The sequence below is a fragment of the Oncorhynchus clarkii genome, chromosome 23, assembly GCF_045791955.1.
Source record: "Oncorhynchus clarkii lewisi isolate Uvic-CL-2024 chromosome 23, UVic_Ocla_1.0, whole genome shotgun sequence".
Classification (NCBI taxonomy): Eukaryota; Metazoa; Chordata; class Actinopteri; order Salmoniformes; family Salmonidae; genus Oncorhynchus; species Oncorhynchus clarkii.
This window is the reverse complement of record NC_092169.1, coordinates 17,444,987-17,465,004: the sequence shown is the minus strand read 5'-3', so window position 1 is coordinate 17,465,004 and position 20,018 is coordinate 17,444,987. Positions and strand designations below refer to the sequence as shown.

The 20,018-nt window shown below is 42.3% G+C and overlaps 1 protein-coding gene across 1 annotated transcript in view; it reads right to left on the bottom strand.

Moving 5' to 3' along the window:
- The window catches only part of LOC139381637 (phytanoyl-CoA hydroxylase-interacting protein-like), a 45,320-nt gene extending 25,670 nt beyond the window's left edge, over positions 1-19,650 (bottom strand). The window contains exon 1 of the mRNA XM_071125312.1: positions 19,439-19,650. Coding sequence (XP_070981413.1) covers positions 19,439-19,544 — 106 coding nt within the window. The 5' untranslated portion in view covers positions 19,545-19,650. The remainder of the gene's footprint in view (positions 1-19,438) is intronic.
- Between the last annotated feature and the right edge of the window lie 368 nt (positions 19,651-20,018).

Below are 20,018 nucleotides of genomic sequence, written 5' to 3'. Positions count from 1 at the left end.
TTGTCTATGTTTGGCAGCACATACAACAACTTTTTCTTTGAGGTCACACAGAAGTCACTTACTGCTGAACACCTCCACTCAATTCTGAGGATTTCTTCAGCTCAGAGCCTTACCCCGAACATTGATGAACCACCACCAAGTATCACCCTCAACCTCAAACAAGTGAACATTACTGTGCAATCACATATTTAGAGTTTTTACTCAGGAAAAGTTAAAATTTAATATTTGTTTTCACTGCATGTTACTTCTCCTTAAACAAAGTGTTGTTTTTGATTAATAGATTTTTGCACTTTATTTTTTTGTATTTCATCCAATTAGGAGTTGATAGAAAATTGCTATTATTGTTTTTTCTTTGAAGTAAATTTAGTTTTGCTAAAATAGAAAATATAGTCTACTGATGGTGCCTTGAATACCTTTCTTTCATTTAATGTTCATGTTATGGGGATATTTATATAAAGGAAATTTGTCTTTTGTGTCTGTTGATTAAAGATTACTGACAGAGCATAAGAAAATATTGCTTTATTTATCTGATTATTGTAATATATTTGTTAGGTTTTCAGTAGGTTCAGGTTCACTAGACTATATGCGTCATTTAAAATTTTTTCAATTAGGTGACCATTTGACTTTGACACCCCTGCTCTAATTGGATTAAAACCAGGCTACTGCGTCCATTAGGTGACCATTTGGACTGAATAGGTTTGTAGGTGCAACAGTTTTTATTAAATTCACAACTTACCGCTCACATGCACATTTTTGCCTAGTAAAAACCAATGATGTACCGAATAACAGGTAGCTAGGTATATTTAGCTATGGAAGGTTTTCAATATGGCTGAAGTCATCAGCGTAAACTGCTGACCTGTACACTTGCGTGTAATCTTAGCACAAGCTAATACATTAGCTAAGATCCTTGGCTGCTATTACGGGCCCGTTAGATTCACCGAAATGTGGGGACACTGCCACGCTGCTAATGTATAATACATACAAACACCAGAACAGACGTGTCGCTGTTAGAAGATCCAGAGAAAATTCTAGACCTTATGCATTAATTCAGTACACTCCATTCTCCGTCAATTCAATTTTCTTGTCATTATAATCCAAATTTACGCTGACTCTGATCAACACAGTGTCAAGATACTTTTCAATCTTTTTCCGAAAAGCTGAAGTCGCCATCCACAAGTAAAAATCAGCAGGGTTGCCAAGAAGCATCCAGGTAACGTTAAAACGACGCCATCATAATGATCATTGCTTGCGCGACCTGTGCGCAAGTCAAAATAAAGTGGCTTGCTTGCTAACTATGTGTGTGATAAAATGAAACTGTTTCATTAAAAAAACATGTTTAACCAAACAAGATAAATAAACGTTCAATCAGTACTTAGTGAATGAACAAACATATTTTGGAATGGACAGCTTGGTAGGCCACCAAGCTGTCAAATTGAAGTAACAGGGTTCGTAGCATAACGGTTAGCGTCACTTGGATTTGAAAGATATTTTGACCATTCTCTTTCGTGTATAGTTCTTGACACCTGCTCCCATTCCGGACACCGGCGAATGCACGCACGTGTGTCCGATGTATGTAAAATAGCCTTTGGGTTCATAAGGCATCGTTGAGTGGCAAGGAACAGGGAGCGTGACGTGTACTAGTAGTTGTGCGCGCGTCTTGCTACTACGGAGCAGAGAACCGTGGCGAGACCAGCTCTCAAACTCTTAAGACGACGTTGTCCTCATTCATCAGATGCACGCCATCCCTACCGTACAAATGCATGCGATAAATTGCACAGGTTGTAAACGTTTCTCTTTTTCAGGCGCAACTTTCTGTCATTTGAGAAGCTGATTTACGCGTATTCATATGCACACAGTACATCGTACACTATCAGTAGCACTTATGTATGTTCTGTTCCAAATCTGTGAGTACTCCCATCTGTTTTCATATTTATACACTGCTCAAAAATAAAGGGAACACTAAAATAACACATCCTAGATCTGAATGAATGAAATATTATTATTAAATACTTTTTTCTTTACATAGTTGAATGTGCTGACAACAAAATCACACACAAATTATCAATGGAAATCAAATGTATCAACCCATGGAGGTCTGGATTTGGAGTCACACTCAAAATTAAAGTGGAAAACTACACTACAGGCTGATCCAACTTTGATGTAATGTCCTTAAAACAAGTCAAAATGAGGCTCAGTAGTGTGAGTGGCCTCCACGTGCCTGTATGACCTCTCTACCACGCCTGGGCATGCTCCTGATGAGGTGGCGGATGGTCTCCTGAGGGATCTCCTCCCAGACCTGGACTAAAGCATCCACCAACTCCTGGACAGTCTGTGGTGCAACGTGGCGTTGGTGGATGGAGCGAGACATGATGTCCCAGATGTGCTCAATTGGCTTCAGGTCTGGGGAACGGGGGGCCAGTCCATAGCATCAATGCCTTCCTCTTGCAGGAACTGCTGACACACTCCAGCCACATGAGGTCTAGCATTGTCTTGCATTAGGAGGAACCCAGGGCAAACCGCACCAGCATATGGTCTCACAAGGGGTCTGAGGATCTCATCTCGGTACCTAATGGCTGTCAGGCTACCTCTGGCGAGCACATGGAGGGCTGTGCGGCCCCCCAAAGAAATGCCACCCCACACCATGACTGACCCACCGCCAAACCGTTCATGCTGGAGGATGTTGCAGGCAGTAGAACGTTCTCCACGGCGTCTCCAGACTCTTTCACGTCTGTCACATGTGCTCAGTGTGAACCTGCTTTCATCTGTGAAGAGGACAGGGCGCCAGTGGCGAATTTGCCAATCTTGGTGTTATCTGGCAAATGCCAAACGTCCTGCACGGTGTTGGGCTGTAAGCACAACCCCCACCTGTGGACGTCAGGCCCTCATACCACCCTCATGGAGTCTGTTTCTGACCGTTTGAGCAGATACATGCACATTTGTGGCCTGCTGGAGGTCATTTTGCAGGGCTCTGGCAGTGCTCCTCCTGCTCCTCCTTGCACAAAGGCGGAGGTAGGGGTCCTGCTGCTGGGTTGTTGCCCTCCTACGGCCTCCTCCACGTCTCCTGATGTACTGGCCTGTCTCCTGGTAGCGCCTCCATGCTCTGGACACTATGCTGACAGACACAGCAAACCTTCTTGCCACAGCTCACATTGATGTGCCATCCTGGATGAGCTGCACTACCTGAGCCACTTGTGTGGGTTGTAGACTCCGTCTCATGCTACCACTAGAGTGAAAGCACCGCCAGCATTCAAAAGTGACCAAAACATCAGCCAGGAAGCATAGGAACTGAGAAGTGGTCTGTGGTCACCACCTGCAGAACCACTCCTTTATTGGGGGTGTCTTGCTAATTGCCTATAATTTCCACCTGTTGTCTATTCCATTTGCACAACAGCATGTGAAATTTATTGTCATTCAGTGTTGCTTCCTAAGTGGACAGTTTGATATCACAGAAGTGTGATTGACTTGGAGTTACATTGTGTTGTTTAAGTGTTCCCTTTATTTTTTTTGAGCAGTGTACATTTGGGAATGTGTGCTTTTTTTTTTCTGGAGTCGGACAGCTATGTACAGCTTTATTAAGAACATTGGAACCTAAAGGATTTAGAGCACCTATCCAATGTCAGATTTATAAGAATGTATTCTTAAAAGTGTTTTGTACTTGTTGAATTTCTTTGTATTTTACAGGTGTTTCTCAGCATTTTGTCACTTGTAACAGTGTTTGTATCAGCACTTACCAACATTGCTATTGATGAGGTGAAGGGTTATGCAGGCTTTTGTTCAAGCCCAGTGATAAAACAGGACCATGTTTTCAAAAACTGTTTCTGAGCTTATGTCAATATTACATAGGTAAGCTAACGGTTACAGACATCAAGAATGCAGACAGGCTCCATTGACCTATCTATATGAGTGGCTGTCGAACACACCACCTGTTATGTTGGGTATCTGCTGACTAAAATTCGGTAATGCCTTTGTGTGGCGTGGGGAGAACGCAATACATTACCTTGTATGTGGTACAAATCACATTATTGTGGGAGCACCTCTAAAAGTATTAGGCTGTTTGAGAAGGTTTGAATCCTAAGCAAGCTGCCTACACATTGTTTGATTTACAATAGACCAACATACTGTAACTACTGTAATCGGTCAAAGCTGTGAGCTGGAAAACCTTGGTAGAGCATGGGTGAAGTACACATTGCGGCGCTCATGTGAATTTATTTAGCCAAAAGATTCAGACCAATGGCTACTTCTCACTTAAAATGGGCCTATAACATATGTTTTGTGTAAGTTTGTGATCAGCATCATGCTCTGTCTATCAGTCTATACATAAGGAAGAGGCATCACTCATCTAATTTCTATCTTCCCTGTGTCTCTGTCTTATCAGGGGCAGGATGTATTTCCTGTCACCTCATGCCACCAGCCCAGAGACACTACTTTGCGCTTTTGGAAATCCAAGACCCTGTCTGCCTCCTGCTGTGGGTCATCAGGCTCATGAAGAGAGTGTGAGAGATCACATGGTGAGAGCACATCTGTCAAAAGGGTAGTTAATTTCCTGTCTTGACCTGTTGCTTAGCATCTGACTTTTTGTTTCAGGTGTTCTTCATGGATAGTAATAAAGGCATGGTGGGGTAAGCAGAACCAAGGGATGGGTACACCTGCCTGTTCTCTCTTTTTTTGCTATCGGAAGAAGACCACTACTCACCGCCGATGCTCCACCTTCATTCTTTGGTTGCGATTGTTTTTTAAAAACTTCTCTATTGTCTGTTTGTGTTCAGTGTTCACTATTAATAAGAAAAGTTTTCTCAATTTAATATTTTAATGGCACACCTAATAAAACATAGTCGAGCATTGAACATTCATTGTTTTGTTGTGATCCTTTTACTATACTGTATGAGTCATAGAAAGTTTGACTTGTATTAATGGAGCTGTTGGCCTGTTTGGCCCAAGCCTTGTGATACTGTAGATGTGTATGAGTCAGACAGGACTGCTTTTCAGGGTATTGTAGGTCTTCTCCCAAGCTAACCTAGTGTGATGACGATCCTTGCCTGAGGCCTAGAATGTGTTGGCTCACATAACTAGCACCAAGCAATGGTCACAGACAATTCAAGTTCAAGGCCTGTTCCATTAGATAGGCTTCGAGGTCATTGTTGTCAATATGCTTGTTAGGTAATGGAAGCCGTGAGGTCCAGCCCTGACAGACTTATGGTAAGCTAACCTAGTGCGTATAATGAGGGTAAACATTAGGTCATTAAAAATACATTTACCAATGCAACAGAGCTCATCAAACCCAAAACGAAGCAGTGGAAAACAGAATTTTGCCTGGGTGGGAGACAGGGAGCCCATGGAAATACATACTGTATACATTATTTGCATTTCTGAACTGGCATGCAATATATTCCAACTTAATTTCAGAGGATTAGAAATGAGCCTTGTCATACTGCAGGCTCTAAGCCAGCTGTCTGATGTGTAAAGACACTGAGCTCACAGTTATGTAACTAGCTTATTCACACAATCCCACGGGTGCAGTGGGGTGTTTATCCTTTTGTCACATTTTGAAATAGAAACATTGGCATGATACAGGTTTGACTTAAATCTGCATTGCTGTTTTTATGCAGTTGCTTTCCCAATGAAATGTGTGCTCTGTAAATAACATATTTTGTAAATATGAAACCTAAACATTGGCTTAGCAGGTTTCATTCAATGATTGACTTCATGGCTTACAATCTCATTTACAAGCTACAGTAGGTACAGGGAAGGCCAGGAAGCAAGGCCAATAATAGCAGTTTGCTGCAAATGTGTCCTTTACCTTAACCTTGTCAAATGAAACTAATCAAGTTTAATTTAATTTCAGCACTAGGGTGAATTTAAACAAAATCAATATCAACCTCATGTCTTGTGACTTGCGTGATGGAGTTTTCCTGAGTGTCGACATGACCCATTGGCTATAAATACAAAGTCGAAGCATTTGGTAATCTGAATGCTATTGGAAATCCGTAGGTGCTGTTTAGGACCATTTGGTAATCTGAATGCTATTGGAAATCCGTAGGTGCTGTTTAGGACCATTTGGTAATCTGAATGCTATTGGAAATCCGTAGGTGCTGCTTAGGACCATTTGGTAATCTGAATGCTATTGGAAATCCGTAGGTGCTGCTTAGGACCATTTGGTAATCTGAATGCTATTGGAAATCCGTAGGTGCTGTTTAGGACCATTTGGTAATCTGAATGCTATTGGAAATCCGTAGGTGCTGCTTAGGACCATTTGGTAATCTGAATGCTATTGGAAATCCGTAGGTGCTGCTTAGGACCATTTGGTAATCTGAATGCTATTGGAAATCCGTAGGTGCTGCTTAGGACCGTTTGTTTTTGGTCCATTCTTACTCAAAGACTCCAACACAACACTACAAACACCAAGTGGGATTCAGGGCAGGCCATTGAAAATCACTGTTTTGTCCTTATACACTGGCAAGAGAGCACAAGCTGAGAGTGAAAGCCGTTGCCAGAGCAATAACATCCTACTAGTAGCGAAACACAAAGCTCTGTTCATACAGCTCCATACAGTTACTGTGTGTTACGTATTACTCCAATCACAGGGTAATTGATCAACAAAGAAAACAACATAGAAACAAGGAGAAAAACAATGTCTGAGAATTCTGAGTGATGGACTAAATAAAACCATGTCTATCACAAAAGAAGTCGGCTGTAAATATAACCAGCTGTTCTAGCAAATTAATTCAATCCAAAATGCCTCTTGGGGAAGGACGATAAGCGCGTTCATTCTTAACTTGTCAAAAATAGATGAGTCACTGTTTTTCATTCGCATAGAATTTGTTAATGACACCAGAGTGAAATGAAATGAGGCCTATGTTAAATCCCTCAACAGAATACTTTGGCTTAAAAATCAATCCATTATGGAACTTTATACATAATTTATCATTTTGATCAAGAATACCCTTTTACCTAAATAACCATTTCGATTTCAACATCATTTTGTCCTCCAACTAGGTTACACATTCTGTTCACAAGAAAGGGTTAAATCCACAGAGAGCTCTAAGAGCAGTGTCTGGTCTGGATGAGGTGGACAGCAGCAGTGTAACTGACATGGATTACTCTTCCTGCCAGACACACTCATGGGTCAACTGCCCACACAAAATATGGTCTCTGAGTTGTCAGAGAGCCAGGACAATGAATCAAATCACATCTTTGATATGATTTGCTTACACCACTGGTATGGTATCGAGAGTATGACTGATCTCTAGTGATCTCTCCATTTCCCCATAACGTTCCTGGAGTTATCGCTTAAAAGGTTTCTCTATTATTTCCACGGGCTTTTAGGGGATTTGAGTCTAAGCCTCTCTTGTTAGTACATTGTAGAAAAACAAATAGCAACTGGCCTGAGCTAAAGTTGGGTAAAATTGTGCTCTTGGGGAGGGGCTTTACTGTTACTGTTCATTTAGTTGTTGATACTGCAAGACAGATGGTAGGCTCAACTCACACACTCGGCCTGTATCCGACAGTGAGGCTGGCTCTGATGGTGTCCCAGCTGGAATGGGGGGATGGCAGTTGGGAGGTCTCTCAGTACTTGGTTAAATGAATGTCACCCATCCATCACGGACAACCCAGTAACCTTCCCTGAACCTTAGATGCTGTCACTAGCTGGCTAATACTCGGCACTCTACCCTGCACCTTAGAGACTGCTGCCATTTGTACATAGAGTCATTGAACACTAGCCACTATAATAATGTTTACATACTGTTTTACCAACTTTATTTGCATATACTGTATTATAGTCATGGCTTATCCTATATAACTACTGCTGTACAGACCTTTTCTATTCACATACTGCCCATTCTGTCTATACACACCATTCACATATGTACAATATACTGTATATTTATATTCCGGACTAATTTTCTGCAATTCTATACATTTTTCCATGTGGTTTTGTACTGTCTATTTAAATACTGTTTTCACAACAAAGTTCATTCTAATATTTATATTACTGTACATTGTATTTTAGTTACACTGTTTATACACACTGCATATTTATTTATATACTGGATTCTTGACATAGCTAATATACACTGAGTGTACAAAACATTAAGAACATCTGCTCATTCAATGACAGGCTGACCAGGTGGATCCAGGTAAAAGCAATGATCCCTTATTGATGTCACGTGTTAAATCCACTTCAATCAGTGTAGATGAAGGGGAGGAGACAGGTTAAAGAAGGATTTCTAAACCGTGAGACAATTGAGACATGGATTGTGTTTGTTTGCCAATCAAATCAAATCAAATGTTATTTGTCACATGCGCCGAATACAACAGGTATAGATAGTCCTTACAGTGAAACGCTTACTTACAAGCCCTTAACCAGCAATGCAGTTTTAAGAAAATACATAAAAAGTAAGAGATAAGAATAATAAATAATTAAAGAGCAGCCGTAAATAACAATAGCGGGGCTATATACAGGGGGTACCGGTACAGAGTCAATGTGCGGGGGCACCCTGTGTCGAGGGAATTTAGCTAATATGTACATGAGGTAGAGCTATTAATGTGACTATGCATAGATAATAACAGAGAGTAGCAGCAACGTAGAATGGGGGTGGAAGGTGGCAATGCAAATTATGTATATGAATTTGATTAGATGTTTAGGAGTCTTATGGCTTGGGGGTAGATGTTACGGATCCCTCCGGAACTTTCATTACGCACACCTGTCCCCTATTCGCACTGATTAGTACTTGTATAAGTGTGCCCTTTGGTTTCCATAGGGCTGTCGAATATTGTTACAATGTCCGTTGGTCGTGTGAGTACCTGTGCTATGTTGTTTTGGCTTTCGTACCACGTATATTGTGCAGATGATTACGGGGTCTCAACCCGTGTGATAATCATTGTGCAATTGTGAATTTATTCGAGGTGCTCCTTGCTCTTTTGTTTGGGTTTATCCCCTGTGTTTTGTATTCGTGTTTGTTTGGTCTTCGTCCTCGTGCCTTTACACGGCATGCTGTAAATTGGGAAATAAAAACCCCTATTACGCATTCCTTCGCCTGTCTCCCGACCCCTTCATACCAACGTGACAGAATAATCAACCCTTTTGGGAGACAGCGGGAATGGCCCGTCAGAGGTCGCTACAACAGGTCCGTCCAATGACGCAGCTTCTGCAGCTGCAACTGGCCTGTCCGACGCAACCACAACCGGTCCATCTGACGCCACTGCAACTGGTCCATTCGACGCAGCCGCAACTTTGGCAGCGGCAACTGGCCCGTCCGACGACTACGCAACTTCGGCAGCTGCATCGGGTCCTGATGACCTGCACTGTGTTACTGTGATCGCCCTTGAGGCCGGTGTCATTGCGCTGCTATTGCATCAAGGGGGTACTGTCACGGATCCCTTCGGATCTTTCATTACGCACACCTGTCCCCTATTCCCACTGATTAGTACTTGTTTAAGTGTGCCCTTTTGTTTCCATTGGGCTTTCGATTATTGTTACGGGAAACTTGGCCCCTGTGATGTACTGGGCCGTACGCACTACCTTCTGCAGTGCCTTGCGGTTGGAGGTCGAGCAGTTGCCATACCAGGCAGTGATGATGCAGTCAGGATGCTCTCGATGGTGCAGCTGTAAAACCTTTTGAGGATCTGAGGACCCATGCCAAATCTTTTCAGTCTCCTGAGGGGGAATATGTTTTGTCATGCCCTCTTCAAAAATGTCTTGGTGTGCTTGGACCATGCTAGTTTGTTGGTGATGTGGACGCCAAGGAACTTGAAGCTCTCAACCTGCTCCACTACAGCCCCGTTGATGAGAATGGGGATGTGCGCGATCCTCATTTTCCTGTAGTCCACAATCCTCTCCTTTTCTTGATCGGAGAGGAAGAGGTTTTTGTCCTTGCACCACACGGTCAGGTCTCTGTCCTCCCTATAGGCCGTGTTGAGGATCAGCGTTGCGGATGTGTTGTTACCTACACTTACCATCCGTTAGGAAGTCCAGGATGCAGATGCAGAGGGAGGTGTTTAGTCCCAGGGTCCTTAGCTTCATGATGAGCTTTGAAGGGACTATGATGTTGAACAGTGAGCTGTAGTCAATGAATAGCATTCTTACATAGGTGTTCCTTTTTGTCCAGGTGTGAAAGGGCAGTGTGGAGTCAAATAGAGATTGCATCATCTTTGGATCTGTTGGGACGGTATGCAAATTGGAGTGGGTCTAGGGTTTCTGGGATAATGGTGTTGATGTGAGCCATGACCAGCCTTTCAAAGCATTTCATGGCTACAGACGTGAGTGCTAGAGGTCTGTAGTCATTTAGGCAGGTTACCTTAGTGTTATTGGGCACAGGGACTATGCTGGTCTGCTTGAAACATGTTGGTATTAGAGACTCAGATAGGGAGAGGTTGAAAATGTCAGTGAAGACACTTGCCAGTTGGTCAGCACATGCTCGGAGTACACGTTCTGGTAATTCGTCTGGCCCTGCGTTCTTGTGAATGTTGACCTGTTTAAAGGTTTTACTCACATCGGCTGTGGAGAGCGTGATCACACAGTTGTCAGGAAAAGCTGATGCTCTCAAGCATGTTTCAGTGTTACTTGCCTCGAAACGAGCATAGAAGTTATTTAGCTCGTCTGGTAGGCTCGTGTCACTGGGTAGCTCTCGGCTGTGCTTCCCTTTGTAGTCTATAATAGTTTGCAAGCCCTGCCATATCCAACGAGCGCCGGAGTTAGTATAGTACGATTAGATCTTAATGGTTTGTCGGAGGGCAGAGCGGGATTTCTTATAAGCTTCCAGGTTAGAGTCCCGTACCTTGAAAGCGGCAGCTCTACCCTTTAGCTCAGTGCGAATGTCACCTGTAATCCATGGCTTCTGGTTGGGGTATGTACATACAGTCACTGTGGGAACAACGTCATCGATGCACTTATTGATGAAGCCAGTGACTGATGGTGATGTACTCCTCAATGCCATCGCAAGAATCCCGGAACATATTCCAGTCTCTGCTAGCAAAACAGCCCTGTAGTTTCATCTGACTACTTTTTTATAGACTGAGTCACTGGTGCTTCCTGCTTTAATTTTTGTTTGTCAGCAGGAATCAGGAGAATAGAATTATAGTCAGATTTGCCCAATGGAGGGCGAGGGAGAGCTTTGTATGTGTCTCTCTGTTTGGAGTAAAGGTGGTCTATATTTTTTTCCCTCTGGTTGCACATTTAACATGCTGATAGAAATTAGGTTAGACTGATTTAAGTTTCCCTGCATTAAAGTCCCCGGCCACTAGGAGTGTCGCCTCTGGATGAGTGTTTTCTTGTTTGCTTATGGCAAAATACAGCTCATTGAGTGCGGTTTTAGTGCCAACATCAGTCTGTGGTGGTATGTAGACAGCTATGAAAAATATAGATGAAAACTCTCTAGGTAGATAGTGTGGTCTACAGCTTATCATGAGATATTCTACCTCAGGCAAACAAAACCTCAAGAAGTCCTTAAATATTGTGTACCAGCTGCTGTTTACAAATGTGCATAGGCCCCCGCCCCGTGTCTTACCAGAGGCAGCTGTTCTATCCTGCCGATAGTGTAAAAACCCATCAGCTGTATGTTATTAATGTCATCGTTCAGCCACGACTCAGTGAAAGATATATATTACAATATTTAATGTCCTGTTGGTAGGATATGTGGAATGCTTTCGACACCTTGTACAGTCCATGCCCTGACAGATTGAGGCTGTTCTGAGGGCAAAATGGGGGGTCCAACAAACAATTTGTTAGTTCGACATGATGGGATCTTTTTGTGTCGGTAAAGTGTATTATGTGAGAAATGGCAGTGGAAACGCCTTTTTACACATATATGGAAATAATTACCATCATATCAAAGTTAACTTGGGAGTCACCTGAATATAAACTCAGCAAAAAAAGAAACGTCCCTTCTTCAGGACCCTGTCTTTCAAAGATCATTCGTGAAAATCCAAATAACTTCACAGATCTTCATTGTAAAGGGTTTAAACACTGTTTCCCATGCTTGTTCAATGAACTGTAAACAATTAATGAACATGCACCTGTGGAACGGTCGTTAAGACACTAAAAGCTTACAGACAGTAGGCAATTAAGGTCACAGTTATGAAAACTTTGGACACTAAAGAGGCCTTTCTACTGACTCTGAAAAACACCAAATGAAAGATGCCCAGGGTCCCTGCTCATCTGCGTGAACGTGCCGTAAGCATGCTGCAAGGAGGCATGAGGACTGCAGATGTGGCCAGGGCAATAAATTGCAATGTCCGTATTGTGAGACGCCTAAGACAGTGCTACAAGGAGACAGGACAGACAGCTGATCATCCTCGCAGTGGCAGACCACGTGTAGGCTGAGAGAGGCTAGACTGAGGGCTTGCAGGCCTGTTGTCTGGTGAGGACCTGCCTTACATCACCGGCAACAACGTTACCTATGGGCACAAACCCACCTTCGCTGGACCAGACAGGATGGGCAAACAGTGCTCTTCACTGACGAGTCACGGTTTTGTCTCACCAGGAGTGATTGTCAGATTCGCGTTTATCATTGAAGGAATGAGCGTTGCACCAAGGCCTGTACTCTGGAGTGGGATCGCTTTGGAGGTGGAGGGTCCGTCATGGTATGAGGCGGTGTCTCACAGCATCCTCCTCCCTCATGTGGTACCCTTCCTGCAGGCTCATCTTGACATGACCCTCCAGCATGACAATGCCACCAGCCATACTGCTCATTCTGTGCGTGATTTCCTGCAAGACAGGAATGTCAGTGTTCTGCCATGGCCAGCGAAGAGCCCGGATCTCAATCCCAATGAGCACGTCTGGGACCTGTTGGATCGGAGGGTGAGGGCTAGGGTCATTCCCCCCAGAAATGTCTGGGAATTTGCAGGTGCCTTGGTAGAACAGTGGGGTAACATCTCACAGCAAGAACGGGCAAATCTGGTGCAGTCCACGTGGAGGAGATGCCACTCCGATTCCTCCTCATCCGACGACGACACCCGTTACACATTATTAAATGTCTGTTAGTCACATGTCTGTGGAACTTGTTCAGTTTATGTCTCAGTTGTTGAATATTGTTATGTTCATACAAATATTTACATATGTTAAGTTTGCTGAAGATAAACGCAGTTGACATTGAGAGGACGTTTCTTTTTTTGCTGAGTTCATGTAGTGTGGTTTGTCCTCCCACTTTGACTCAGAAAACCATGCAGTTTATTAGGCAACAGATTCAATAAGTCCTCATGAACTTCACAGGGTGGTGAACGTGCACTTCATAGGCTTGATCCAATAAATATCGAGTGTCTTATTCTGGTGACATGATGATCGATGTTTGGCTGCCATTTGAAAAATAGAAATTATCTCGCTCTTATCCATAATAATCTCATAATGTAGGTAGCCTATCCGCACTGTATCTACGAGCTGTTGGCAAGAGCGCACGTGCCAAGACCAGAGTGGGCACGTTTGTGACAAAACCATCATAGCGTTGAAAATATGATGGAAACCATTTTAACTAGCATTTTTCATTCGGTACAGATAAATGTAACCACAAAAGTCATTTTTTTCTGTGTACTATGTCATCACGCACAGACTTTTATCCACAATATATTAGTTTGCTGGAAACACATCTCTGGTGGTAAAATGTGCATATTGTTTAGTGCAGATTTTAGAATATTCACATGACAATCTGGATAGAAACCTAGCTACTGTTGTAGTGCTATTTGGGTTGTTAATTGGAGTCGTTCTGATATTTCTTGATTTCTTGTATTATTGCTTTATTGGATTATTTGTGTACTTGTTTGACATTTTACTGCATTTTTAGGAGCTAGTAACATAAACATTTTGCTGCATCCACTATAACATCTGTGTAAGCGAGCAATAAACTTTGATTTTATTCAATCAGATCAAATCAAATGTTATTGGTCACATATACATGTTTAGAATATGTTAATGTGGGTGTAGCGCAATGTTTAAGTTCTTATCTCCAACAGTGCAGTAGAATCTAACAATTCACAACAATACACAAATCTAAAAGTAAAAGAATGGAATAAAGAAATATATAAATATTAGGACGAGCAATGTCAGAGTGGCATTGATTAAAATACAGTAGAATAGAATACCGTATATACATATGAGATGAGTAAAGCAGAAATAACACACACAAAAAAATGAAATACTGCAAAGTTGCTTAGTAGCTAGAAGCAGAGCTGTCATGTCTGTCTGCACCATCTTGCCAACGTGGTAACTAAACTGAACTGGTAACCACTGGACATAGACGTGATACATATATATATTGAGATTAGTCCTGGTCGGCACACATTTGAAGTGTGGCTGAATTTCTTATACAGTTTTTAAATAGGATGTCTTGTCTTAAACACTAAAATTGTAATGGGTCCTTCAAATGTTGATGTCAGTTCCAGTTCTGTTATTTCTCTATGCAGTTCCCAGAGCTATTCTTGAGACAGAGGGGAAAGGCTCAGCCACATGTGCCTTCTCAATGATGAAAACCACTTTATACACATCACAATGCTAAAATATTTATGGGCCTCTGACAAAGCCATTTTCTAGTCTGGGTTGGCTTGGGAATTCTCACGTTTGTGTTGACGATTAAATATTGATATTTGCTAGATATTTTTAGACAGGGTTGTGACACTGAAATTAACATTAAATTAGCAATTGTATAAATACATTGGAGAAAATCCAATACATTTCCAAGAGAACTAAATGTACTGTATTCCTAGACAGCAAACAATTTGTTAAAGGGCACAGTCCCTACATTTCGACAAGCTTAGCAGCATAAAAAGTTAAACACAGAGAACATTAATTAAAGTGACACCAACCCATCAAAACAACTTGCTGCCAGCTTTAGTCTGTCAAAGCAGGATAAACTATCAAATCAAATTGTATGCGCCAAATATAACAGGTGTAGGTAGCCCTTACAGTGAAATGGGGGGGGTGCAAATAGTCTGGGTAGCCATTTGATTAGCTGTTCAGGAGTCTTATGGCTTGTTTAGAAGCCTCTTGGACCTAGACTTGGCACTCCGGTACCGCTTGCCATGCGATAGCAGAGTGAACGGTCTGACTAGGGTGGCTGGAGTCTTTGACAACTTTTAGGGCCTTCCTCTGACACCTGCATGTGAAGTTGAGGTAAACTGTCGGTGGTGTTAGTGAGAATACATTTTCAGGAGATGATCCTGTCCTACACTTGATTTATTCTAAAAACATGGTTTAAACTGATTTCGTGTTTAGATAGGCTGTCAAGTAGGCATGTTTTTATTGTTATTATCATGATGTTGGACCTATCATCAATGACATTGGATCAGATATATTGTAATCTACATGCAAATAGGAGTGCTCAACCCCAAAACACATACAGATGGTCATAGGCTACATCAAGCATCATCAAAGCTAGTGAACAAATCAGCCTGTCTTGGGAAAGGAGCTTCATACTCAACATACAATTATAATGTTTGGTAAAGAATGCAGGCGCTTTTTATAACCCTGTCATTTCATTTCCCCTCAGGATCTGTAAAGTAATGACAGAGATTGTTGTGCTGTTGTACTACAAACAGTGGGCAGCTCAAGCACACTTATCCCTTATTTACCCAGTATTGACTGACAAATTGGAGAGTGCTTGTTTGCTGCAAAGGGGCCAATACAAGCCCAGTAAACCCACAGCACAAAGCACAGAGCTGGCACCAACAGCAACATCCATAAGAAAGTTCAGCCTATACCATTACTAAAATTAGAGTTTTAAAATCAGGCCAGAGTCGTAAGGGGATATAAAGAGCATCCCACTACATTATAGGATTGGCAGCTGCCCCAGGAAATGAGAAATAGAACCAGAGGTACAATTGGTGCACTGTGTTGGCAGGGTCTAACTGCCCTGCTGTGTGGCCTAATGAAGACCACCATTGACTAGATAGGGCCTAGACAACAGCCCCTATGTACAAATCAAAAGACACATTATCAAGCTCAGTTTAAGCGGTCACTTTCAACATCTTTCTAAATGCACATCTGTAATATTTCTGTGACTAGGCCATAGATTATAGATGGTTGATTATTGTCTTGCAATAAAATGCACAGTGCCTTTGGAAAGTATTCAGACCCCTTGACTTTTTCCACATTTTGCTACGCTACAGCCTTATTCTAAAATTGATTAAATATTTTTTCTTCTTCATCAATTTACAGACAATACCCCATAATAACAAAGCAAAAACAGATTTTAGAATTGTTTTCTAATTTATTACAAATAAAAAACTGGAATATCACATTTACATAATGTCCTTTACTCAGTACTTTGTTGAAGCACCTTTACCACAGGTGGAATTAAATACTCTCAGGAGAGACCTGAAAATTGCTGTGCAGAGACGCTCCCCATCCAACCCGACAGAGCTTGAGAGGATCTGCAGCATCATACCCAAGAAGACTCAATGCTGTAATCGCTTCATAATGACAATTACAGCATCGTGTGTTCTTGTCATTATGTGCATGTGATATTTCAGCGATTACAGCATCTAGTCTTCCTAGGTATGACTCTACAAGCTTGGCACACCTGTATTTGGGGAGTTTTTCCCATTCTTCTCTGCAGATCCTCTCAAGCTCTGTTGGATGGGGAGCATTGCTGCACAGCTATTTTCAGGTATCTCCAGAGATGCTTGATTAGGTTCAAGTCCAGGCTCTGGCTGGGCCCCTCAAGGACATTCAGAGACTTGCCCCGAAGCTTCTGCTGTGCTGTCTTGGCTGTGTGTTTAGGGTTGTTGTCCTGTTGGAAGGGGAACCTTCGCCCAAGTCTGAGGTCCTGAGCACTCTGGAGCAGGTTTCCATCAAGGATCTCCCTGTACTTTGCTCCATTCATCTTTGCCTCAATCCTGACTAGTCTCCCAGTCCCTGCCACTGAAAAACATCCCCACAACATGATGCTGCCACCACCATGCTTCACCGTAGGGATGGTGCAATGTTTCCTCCAGATGTGATGCTTGACATTCAGGCCAAAGAGTTCAATCTTTTTTTCAACAGACCAGAGAATCTTGTTTCACGTTGTCTGAGAGTCTTTAGGTGCCTTTTGGAAAACTCCAAGCAGGCTGTCATGCGCCTTTTACTGAGGAGTGGCTTCAGTCTGGGCACTCTACAATAAAGGCCTGATTGTTGGAGTTCTGCAGAGATTGTTGTCCTTCTGGAAGTTTCTCCCATCTCCACAGTGGAACTCTAGATCTCTGTCAGAGTGACCATCGGGTTCTTGGTCACCTCCCTGACCAAGGCTCTTCTCCCCCGATTGCTCAGTTTGGCCGGGCGGCCAGCTCTAGGAAGAGTTTTGGTGGTTCCAAACATCTTCTATTTAGGAATGATGGAGGCCACTGTGTTCTTGGGGACCTTCAACGCTGCAGACATTTTTGGTACCCTTCCCCAGATCTGTGCCTTCACACAATCCTGTCTCTGAGCTCTATGGACAATTCCTTCGACCTCATGGCTTGGTTTTTGCTCTGACGTGCACTGTCAACTGTAGGACCTTATATAGACACGTGTGTGCCTTTCCATATCATGTCCAAGCAATTGAATTTACCACAGGTGGACTCAAATCAAGTTGTAGAAACATCTCAAGGATGATCAATGGAAACAGGATGCACCTGAGCTCAATTTCAACTCTAATAGCAAAGGGTCTGAATACCTGTGTAAATAAGGTATTTCTGGTTATTATTTTTTATAAATTTGCAAAAATGTCTAAAACCCTGTTTTCACTTTGTCATTATGGGGTATTTTGTGTAGATTTCTGAGGAGGTTTTTTTATTTAATCAATTTTAGAATAAGGCTGTAACGCAACAAAATGTTTAAAAAAGTCAAGGGGTCTGAAATTTCCAAAGGCACTGTAATGCAATAAAGCACTGAGTATGTGTCATCCAGCGTATTATGTAACAAATGAATTTGTCCATGTTCTCTCACTCTATTGTAAAATTATCTGAGTAATTAGAGTGAAGGGTGTGGATGCTCCATCTTTATCTTTGTTTATACCTGGCACATCATTGGTCCTGATTTTGTCCACATTCTGATTATGCCCACATTTTCAGATATGCTTCTACACCTTGTATTAAAATGTGTCTCTTATCCATCGACTGTTTCCACAATGTGACCAGATTTCCTGGTCCCTCCCTGTATGCAAATTATTTCATGGATATTATTTATAAAATAATATTCATTTATTTATTTTTAAGACACATATTGATGTCATAAGTCAATGGTACCACCTGTCAATGATTTTAGAAGATGGATAATGATGATTTAAATAGTTTCACTGTCCAGAGCCATCTACAATTGTGAGATAACCAGACATAATGTTTGCCTGACTACCTCCAGAGGGGGCAAGAAGATCTGATCACAACCTGATCACAATGTGTCTTTTGAACATACATACTTGTCTACAAATGTGGGCACAATTAGGACAAAGGACACATGTTAACACCAGGTATAAACGGGGCTTCTGTCTGCAGATGGGTGCAGCCATCTTTGAGCCCAGTCCCCCAGTGATGATGACTTGCTATTTTTTCATTCAGATCAGCTAACATAGGCTATACATCGAAAGAGTAGTCTAGGCTGGGCCTAACAACAGCTGGTCTCCATTTGCATGTATTTCTCAAAACTATCTTAATGTTGCAAATGTTTTAATAGGCCTGATATCGAAATGTAAACTTCAACAAAACCTTTTAATGATCAGACCATAACGTTTTAACCATTGTACAGTGATTCCTCTGTTGCATACCAAAATAGTTGTATTTTCAAAATGCAGCTGAATCCTCAAAGATAGTAGCTTTTCTTAGTCAGAGCATGTTAAATAATGCAGTTCAAATCTATCTTTGTATCAGCTTGTGGATGTGGTTTCTGATTTAAAACAGCTCTAACTGTAGGCTACTTCAATATATACTATATATTTGTAATGTCAAGCTTTGTTCAGAGATGCACCAGGCATGAATAACGTTAGTGTTCCCTATTCATTGAAACCTTTGCAAAAGCGATCCACCGGCTGCTGTCCACGTCCATGGTTCTGAAATGGTGAAACCCCATTTTCCTGAAATGCCATCATGTGGAATGTATGCCCGTTTCATAGTGAAAACCCTAAATGCATATGATGCATACATAAGATAGGTTATGTGAGGAAAATGCACTGATGCCCTCAGCTATTCCGCGCACGCAGCAGCGCACCAGTCACCGTCCAAATCGGATTAACTGTAAACCTGCCGTATTATTACATTTTCATCATAAAATAAGGGACAAACAGAAACCCTAGCCACTATTTGGACCCTTATTCAATCATTCTGGCACCACTATAGATGGCTAGTAGAGCCCACTAGCGTGGCTGTAATCTTTCATTAACTGATGGAAGGGAATATTCTAATGCACACAAAATGAAATTGGTGGAGTGGATGGGGGTAATCCATGAAATTTCAACACCTAGGCTACATGACAATCCAAAATGCAGTTTTTTTGTGCGCTTACCCTCTCGCTCGCATAATTGTATACCGTCCAAGCTGAGGTTCTTTATCATACCCTCACACGGACTCCTCGGGCTGGTTAAGTTGTGTCCCAATCTTGGAACCTCCATTTCCACAACAGAGCCGGGATGCCTCTCCTGGTATCGGTGGAATTTCGCTCGTTTTGCCGCAGGACTTGCTTCCTTCACATTCGATCAAGAAAGAGAGAGATAGAGTGACCGGTTCCCAGCCCCTTCGCTCCCTCGCAGCATCTCTCTCCAGGGTGGTGGGGCTGAAGGCGCGTCAGCAAATCGTCACGAGCGCATAGCACACTGCCGATTTGACGCTGCAACGTGAGAGGCATACATACTGCGAAGATATGCCAGTCCTTATAATGTATTGTCTATATTACACTTTTCTACTTAATAGGTCCCAGGCGCGCGCTATTGTTCATGTACGCCACAAGTGTTTCCCCTATTCTGCCGCAGGACAGTGGGACATGAATACCGGAGATTGAGCAACAATTTATGTAGCCTAACTACAGTACCACTTCCACCCCCACCAATTTAACTCAATTGTAACCTATATACACATTGTTTGTTTTG